General features: G+C 52.1%; 1 protein-coding gene across 2 annotated transcripts; it reads right to left on the bottom strand.

The window, feature by feature from the left end:
- Positions 1 to 310: 310 nt before the first annotated feature.
- On the bottom strand, positions 311 to 7382 carry TSPYL2 (TSPY like 2). 2 transcript variants are annotated; one of them, XM_081568102.1, is made up of 7 exons: positions 6458 to 7382; positions 5133 to 5210; positions 4894 to 5005; positions 4667 to 4812; positions 4447 to 4544; positions 3356 to 4110; positions 311 to 1077 (listed from the first exon to the last, which is right to left on the bottom strand). In XM_081568102.1, the coding sequence occupies exons 1-7, from the start codon at positions 7265 to 7267 to the stop codon at positions 857 to 859; spliced, it is 2220 nt and encodes a 739-aa protein (XP_081424228.1). In that variant the 5' UTR covers positions 7268 to 7382; the 3' UTR covers positions 311 to 856. The 2 variants fall into 2 exon arrangements, with proteins under 2 accessions (XP_081424228.1, XP_081424229.1); XM_081568103.1 differs by having other exon boundaries at positions 311 to 1020.
- Positions 7383 to 8332: the final 950 nt, after the last annotated feature.

The following is an 8332-nucleotide window of genomic DNA, read 5'->3' as shown; positions in this document are numbered from 1 at the left end:
CGTTTCTGTGCGCATGCGCGGAGGGGAAGGCGTGGGAGCTGTTAGCTACCTGCACGGGTCTACTGCGGCCTCCGGGAGAGGGAGGGGCTCCCTCAGCCTCGCCCTGCCATTGGCCAGGATGGCCCGCATTGGCCTGACGCAACATCTCTGCGGTCGGGAGGAGCTCGCCCCTAGCCAGGCACCCCCACCCCCAGCAACTACCATCTTCGTGGCCCTTGCATAGACGAGGCACCTACTTGCGGGCCTATGGGAACGGAGACTGGCTGCTGGGGACCGCGCACCGAGTGGGACAAAAGACTCGAAACAGCACTTTGAATTTGCTCACACTTTTATTAGGATTACCAGGGTCCAAGAGGGAACGAGGCGGGACTTCTGGGGGAGGGGAACAGGAATACCGCAATGGCGAAGCGGCCTTGCATAGACACCGAGGCGGGCTAGTGAGCGCAGCTGGGAAAAGCGAGGGGTGGAGGAAGAGAGACTTGGGAGAACAGGGTGGCAGCAGAGCCCCCCAAGGCCACAGCAGTCCTCCCCGCTTCGGGATCAAGGGTGTCCACTCCACACAGCACGAGGAGGGGGATAGAGGGGCCCTGACCAAGGCATCACAATAAATACGTTTAGCAGCACACAGAAGCCTGCGGGGGAGGAGGGCTAAAAGGAAGGGGGAAGCCCCCATTCCCTCCCCCCAAAATAAGAACTTCGCAATTACTAAACCATAAAAATAAACTTTAAACCCGTGTACGAAGTCAGTCACCCCCCAGAAGTGCAATGCGGAGCCGCTCGGCCCTAGCTGATAGGGAGGGCAAATGGGGCAGGGGGAGAAGGATATAGAGAAGCAGCCCCTCAAAGGGTAAGACGTTTATCCCATTTTGCCCCTCTTTCCCGGGATGGCCCAAGGGTTTTGGACCTGAAGCACCTTCTCCATGTCGGAGTCTTCTGAGTCTTCCTCTCCTGAGTCTTCCTCTCCTGAGTCTTCCTCTCCTGAGTCTTCCTCTCCTGAGTCTTCCTCTCCTGAGTCTTCCTCTCCTGAGTCGTCTTCGATTCCTTCCTCATCATTGCTGTTCTCACCCTGCTCACTGCCTGCACAGGACAGAGAGAATCAAGGAGGGGAAAATGGAAGAGGGTGGTTAGTTGGACAGGTAGATGTCACTCTTCATAGGGAAAAGAGCCCACAGTCAGGTTTTGGGGGGCCTGTGACCACTCATCAAGCACCTCTGCCTGGAACAAGCAGCCAAGCATGTGTGTGAACTCAAGCTAACAGAGTAAGGGGCAGTGGGAGGAAAGCAGGAAGGTAGGGTGGGCTGCCCCTGTCCTAAGTGATGTATCTCTGAAAGTAGCTTTTTCTCCCAGTGTATGCAATGTGTGTCTCTTCCTGAGCTCTGACTTCAGCTGAATAAACCTTCTATTCATCCAGAGGCTGCTCCCTCTTTTTCCCTGGTGTGATTCAAATAGGCCTGTCTGTCTTCTTTGGCCCAATTCCCCACCCCTGCTCCCACACTAGGGTTGTGCAGATAACTCTGCCTCCCCTTTTCTGAAAGGAGATGCCACTGAGTAGGAGGGGATGAGGCCAGCAATTCCCTCAGTTTCCCTACCTAAAAATATGTCTAGATTAAATCTACTCGCTCATTCAACTCCTCCTTTCTTGGTGCCCTCAATGGAAGTTTGCCAGGGATACCATGGCCAAAACTCCCAGGAGTGGTTGGTCCTCCTGCTCCTTCCACCTCCTCCATGGGGCTGCCTCTCCTCTTATTTGCCTGCCTACAGTCAGGCTCAAACATACCCCTTGTCTGCCTTCTGCCATCTCCTTCTTAGCCAAGGTTTGACTCATAAACTTAACCCCTGCTCATCCCTCCCCCTTCCTACTGTGGTCTGGCTCTACCCCCACCAAGCCACTGAAACTACTCTTCCCAAAGTCATAGATGATCTATTCAGCAGCTAATACAATGAACACATCCTGGCCCTCATTTTACTTGCCCTTTCAGGACCACTGGACACTGCTGATAATTCCTTCCTTCTCAGAATGTTCCATGACCTAGTTCTCCTAACTCTACCCTCTCAGAGTCTCAGTTTCCCCATCTATAAAAGGAGGAAAATAGTACCTACTTCTTAAGAGTTGCTGTGAGAATTAAATTACTTAAAGCAAGAAAATCCTTAGTACAGTGTCTGGCACATAGTAAACACTTCATTAATGTTAATTGGACCCAATTAACATTAACTGGCCCCAGAATCCAGAGCTAGGATTCTGCCCCGGCTTGTTACCTCCTTTCTTTACAATTTCTGACTTCCCAGACATACCACTAACCACCTGCCTCTCAGCCACCTGTACCTGTGTCCAACAAACCCTTCCAACTTCATGTTCCTCTCTGCATCCCACCAATCCCACTGCCATGCCCTTCCCCATCTCATGAAATGGTGCCTCCTTTGGCCAGTCATCCAGGCCAGAACCAAACCTGGAAGTTACCTTAAATACTGCTTTTTCCCTCAACCCTCCATGTGCAACCCCCCCTCAGCATTTCCCAAAATGCTTTTTTTTGGTGGACAGTGAACAATGGCTTCTGTGATCAATGTCTGGGAAATGCTGACTTCCACAATGTTTAAATAGGTTTCTTAGAGCAGGATTTATCAGAGCCTTTCAGGTGCCAATGTACATGTGACTCTACATAAGGACATTAGTGTATGCAGTATTTCCCCAACATATTTGACCACTGAACCTTTTTGTGAGAACCTTTTGGTGAAGGGTCTTTAGAAGACAACTTGGGGAAACTGACGAACAGACTATGCATTTTCACCCTTCTAGGTTCTTTTTCATGTGATCCCTTCCACCAAGAATGCCCCATAATGCTCCTTAATGTGAAAGCAGCCTCCAATTCAAATGTCACTTTCTTTCTCTAGTTCTCCCCTTCCTGATTCTGGAGATAGAATTAGCTCCTCCCTCCTCTGGGATCACTGAGTACACTGTTCACTTCACCCCCAGCTCCCCAAGCAAGCCTGGGAGTTCCCAGAAGGCCAGGGCTGGGTACAGTGTGTGCTGAATTGCAATGTGTTTGCCACTTTTTTCCCCTCTGTGTGAGAACCTGTCTTAGTTTACCACCCACTGCCTCCTATCTCTTCTCTCTGCTTCACTTGTCTTGTGCTCTGTCACAACCTATCTGGCTATCACCAAGAACTGAAATTTCTTTGGTTTTGTTATGTTCATAAATTAAATGTTCCCTGGCCTTGCTTCATTTAAAAACTTACCGAGAACGCTTTTTTCTTTTCTCCACAACAGCAGATTGTGCTCATGCCTTGATAGAAAGGAGGGTAAGACAAAAGGTGAGGGTCCAAAGAAAAAAACAAAAAAGGTAAGGGTCCTGCTCACCTTCCTCACTGCCCTCCTCCTCTTCCTCCACTGACGATTCTTCTTCAGAGATGTTCTCTACTTCATCCTCATAGTCATCCTGGTTGGTGTTGTTATGGTGATCTCTGTCAGAGTCTTCAAGGTAATTCTCGTAGTCTTCAATGTCTCTGTCGTCATCATCTCTGTCGTCATCATCACTGCCTTCATTGTCACCTTCGTTGCCATCATCATCACTACCTTCATTGTCACCTTCGTTGCCATCATTATCTTCAATATCACTGCCATCATTGTCTCCTTCATTGTCACTGTCACTGCTGTCCTGGTTGTTCCCATTGCTGCTTTGGTTGCCACCTTTGGGGTTCTCATCATCACCACTGGGGTTCTCATCAGCATTCTCATCGTCATCAGGGTTCTCTTCCTTCTCATCAGTGTTGTCATCTTCAGCGTTCTCACTGTTGTCATCGGTACTCTCCTTGTCATCAGCACTCTCATTGTTATCAGTGGTTTCATTGTCATTGGGGCTTTCATTGTTGTCGGTGGTCTCATTGTGACCAGGGCACTCGCTGTCACAGAGGCTCTCGCTGATGTCAGTTATCTCGTTGTCAGTGGTCTCGAAGCAGTCAGTAGTCTCCATGAAGTCAGAGATCTTGATGTCATGAATGGTCTCATTGTCGGTGATACCATCACTGTCTGAGGTCTCTCCAATAATGTCTTCCATGATGTGACAGTCATCAGAGTCTTCCACGATCACCACTTCATGTTCATCCTTGTTTTTACTGTGGGGAAGTCTGGGGTTGAGTATAGGGTTGGTGGGAGGTGATGTACCCAGAACAGACAAACACTGAAAGGTGGTAAGTAACAGGGGAGGCAGTAGGCTACAAGGGTTCCCAGAGATGAGGATAGGTGGGGAGAGTCCCATTTCTGCCCCTGACAGCATAACCTCAGCCAATCACACCCCATTTCTGGGCAGTATGTTTTACCCCCTTGTAAAACATATTGGATTGGATCATCTCAAAGGTCCCTTTTGGCTCTACGAATACTGTGTGACACTAGCCTAGTCTTTGCCCCATCCCTAACAAACCATCTCTCAGCCATCAACCCTCCGCCATCACCTTTCTTCCTTTTCTTGCTTCTTTCTGTTTGTTCTGTAGCCCCCTTCTCCCATCATGTAGTAACGCACAGGGTTAACCCACAGGTCATTCTTGATAATCTGTTGAAAGAGACAGGGAAAGGGAGCTATGAGCACAAGCCCCAGAGCCTACTCCCAATCCCCCAGGCACCCAAGGGCAAGCCTAGCAAGGTCTTCCCTGGCAATGCCAGGAGGGGCCCCACCTCAGCAATCCTGTCAGCCTCTGGTAGGCTGTGGTTTGAGAACCAGCTGAAGAAGCTGTGGCTGGCGTCCTGGTTCCCGTGCCTGTGGGCCTGAGGTTCCTGGCCCCGGTGCCAGCGAATTGGGGTGGAGTGAGACACCAGCCGGCCTGGGGGAAAAGGAAGCTATAGAGAGGGCACCGGACAAGGTTAGATGGGGGGGATGAATTTGCTCTGGGGCTACCTCTTACCTGAGCGGTTGCGCTGGAACTCCTTGACAATCACCATATTTGTGAAGTAGGGGTTTGTCTGGAAGTACAGCTTCATTTTGTAGCCCATGGAGATATGTCTGAGATCCTGTACCTGCTCAGGGTAGGGGTAATGGTGGAATTCCCACCACACTGTGGCCCCTCCCACCCAATCCCCCCTCACCTCCAAGGACCAGATTCCTTGCCCAGTCCTAGTAGAAAAGATCTCTCTTTGGCCTGACCTGCAGGTTGGTCAAGTAGCGGAAAATGTCTTCATCGCGTTGGTTGATCAAGATTGAAATTTTGGGGTGGTTGAGGAACTGATGGAGGGAGCAGTTTAGGTCAAGGAGTGACTATTCAATGAGAAGGAGGGAAGGAAGGCCAGGCAGGGCTATGCAAGGCAGAACAGAGAGGTTGGAGCAGAATTCCTTCTGTGCTCATGTGATGTATGTGGAGCAAGTAGGTCATGCGACATGACCCATACTTTTATTCCCATGATACTATGTGGTGAGAGCCTGTGTTTAAAAATATCAAACCTCTATATTAGGTGGCCCTGCCATGGTTCATATTTGCTGTGTGTTTGGGTGCTGGGAGTCTACACCCAAGTTATGTTGTGTCTCTGAGTGTTCAGAAGACAAGACATTTTGTGTCTGGGGGCTAAAGGCCCATGTCCAAATGATGGTACATCTGGTTGCTGATGGCCTGTTGTCACATGATGTTATATATTTGGGTGTTATGGGTATGTGTCCACATGATGTTGTGTGTCTGTGTCTGAGGGCTTGTGTCCAGGTGATGGTGTGGTCTGGGTGCTGAGGACCTGTGGCCACATGATACTGTGCCTGGGTACTGGGGGCCTGTGATCATGTGATATGTATGTATGACAGTGTCAAGTGTGTGTCCATGTAATTCTATTAGGATGTTAAACCCATGTGTTCCTAACATGTTACATGGTCCCCCAGAGATAAGCTTATCACCAACAGTGAATTATTGTTATTTCCTTCATTTAACTTAATCTCTATTCCTAGATACTCCTTCTCCTGATCCTTCAGGACTCTGGCCCCCTCCTCTCCAGCCAGGATTGGGGTCTCCCTAGAATCTAAGTAGAGACTTAGGCCTGCACAGCCATGTGTGACTTGGGTACCCTTTCTAGGCCAATTCTCTGCTGTATGCCCTTCCCCTCCCTCTTCACTGTCTGTAAGTCAGTTTATCTTCCATGTCCCCCTCCCCCCACTCTGTGTTTTACCATCTCTGGTCCAATTTTTCTGCTGTGTGTCTGTGTCCTTCCCCTTTCACTGTCTGTGATCCATTTTTTTTAATGCTATGCTCCTTCTCCCTCCCTTTCCCATTTGTGGTCCAGTTTTCATGGGCCCCCCTCCCCCTTCACCATCCCCAGTCCAGCTTCTCTGATGTTTTGCCACTCTTTCCATCCCTTCTCCACCAGACTTCCTCATTCTTCCAACAGGGGCCCGCCCCCACACCCTTTCACCCAGTCTGTCCCTCCTCCCACCGCCCCCCCCCCAATTCTGGTCATGGGCTCCTGGCCCATGAATATAGATGACAAGGATACTGCTTTGACCCAGAAGCCTGGGATATGCTGGATGATAAGATCTCTGCGCTCCAGGAAGGGTCTCCGCATCTGGATGAACTTGCGCTTGAGACGGAGGAAGGCCTTGCCTGCCTTGATATTCACCGCCTCCAGGTCTAGTTGAATGTTTTCCAGAGCCTGCAGGATGCACTCTATCTTCTCGCCATTCTTCTCTGGGCTTTCCCTCTTCACCTTCCTGGGCTTCCTCCTCCTCCTCCTCCTCTTCCTCACGCTTTCCTTTTCATCCTCGTCGTCGTCTTCCACAATGATGACGGTCTCTTCTCTCCCCCTTGGGCCGGCTAACCTCTGGTACCCCCGCCCCCCTGCGCTACAGGTTTCTAGGGCCTTCTCTCCTGCAAAGCTGCTGGGCTCCGTCACCTGGAAGTCAATCTCCAGACTTCCCCCAGAAACCTCTGAGGGAGAGAGCGTTTCTAGGCTCTCCGTGGGAGGGGGCGACCCCCCATACCCTGACTCGAGTGAGGGCTCCCAGCCGGGACCCCCAGCCCCCAGGGTGAAGTACGCACGGATACCCCCCTCCTCGAGAATAACATAGGGCGGTGGCGGGGGCAGAGCGGGGCCCAGTCCCACCCCCCTCATGTCAGCCAGCACCTGTGCCGCCTCGGTTTCCTCCTGGAGCCTCGGGCGCTGCTGAGGTGGAGGCAGGGGCAGGCGCAGGAGAGGCGGCGGCGGCGGCGGCGGTGGCGGCGGCGGCGGCGGTAGCTCGCTCTGAGGGGGCTCGGAGCCACTAAGGCGGCGAGCCTTGGCCGGAGGCCCTTCATCTGGGCGGTCCATGGTGACCGCGTTCGCACAGCTCGGCCCTTCGCGCTCGGCCGGGCCGCCCTGCTCGTCACACCTGAAGCGAAGCCGCCGAGCCTCACGCGACCAGCTCTGCTCTCCGCCTCGCAGTGGCTCCTCCCTCCGCAGCTCCTCCCGTACTCCCTCCGCGCCAACCGCCAGGCCCCGCCCCCTAGTGACGCCAGGGGCCGTCCCGCCTCGCCATTGGCTGCCAGCCGTCGCGGCGGCCCTTGCGCCCCCTAGCCCCTCGCCCTTCTCGCACACAATCTGCTTGCCAACACCGCACCTCATCACTTTCCCATTGGCTTCCCTCAGGCCCGCCAATCACCCGGCTGACTCCCTCAGCGACCGTCTGGACTGTGCAGGGCGATTGGCCGCGGGAAGATCTGAGGGGAATAAGCCCCTCTCCCTCACCCGCCAACGTTTTATCCAATGGGAAAAGTACCAGTGGTTCTGAAGACCCAAACGCAAAACAAAAAACAAGCGCAAGCAGTGAGCAGGATGTGCTCAGATAGACTCGAGAGCCTCGCTGTCGTTTTCTCCCTCCTCCCCCCTCCCCGTCAGGAACTACGCACTTCTTAAATCTGCCCCTTCCCCTCGGCCTTGCTTTCGCCCCTGCAGCGGCGAACTCGGAGGTGGTGAACTCGGGGCTTGGGTCGCCCTGAAGGAGCCTGGGGTTTAGAAATCCAAGGGCTTTCGTTTGGAGCCAGGTTTTGACGTGGCGTTCCCCATTTCTGCAAAATGGCTCTAGCAATAATAATCACACCAAAAAACTTAACTTCCTCTGCGTCATGAAAATTATTGTGCTTCAGTTCATCTGCTAGATCTTTCTAGGACTTTATATTTCTTCATCAACTCCATACTTCTTTCCACCCTTTCCTCTCAATTTCCTCAGTGTATGCTGCTCTTAATTGTATTTTAGATTTTGGGGGGGAGCAAATGGATGATCTCTCATGAGGCACAGTGGTGGGGTTCTGACTTCCGTCTGGGATTCGTGTCACAGGTCTGCTTCTCACTTTTAAACCCTGACAAAATCACTGCCTCTTTCTGAGCTTGTTTCCT

This window comes from Giraffa tippelskirchi, chromosome X (assembly GCF_054371585.1).
Source record: "Giraffa tippelskirchi isolate mGirTip1 chromosome X, T2T-mGirTip1v1.2.pri, whole genome shotgun sequence".
Taxonomy (NCBI): domain Eukaryota; kingdom Metazoa; phylum Chordata; class Mammalia; order Artiodactyla; family Giraffidae; genus Giraffa; species Giraffa tippelskirchi.
This window is presented reverse-complemented; position numbering and strand designations above follow the sequence as displayed.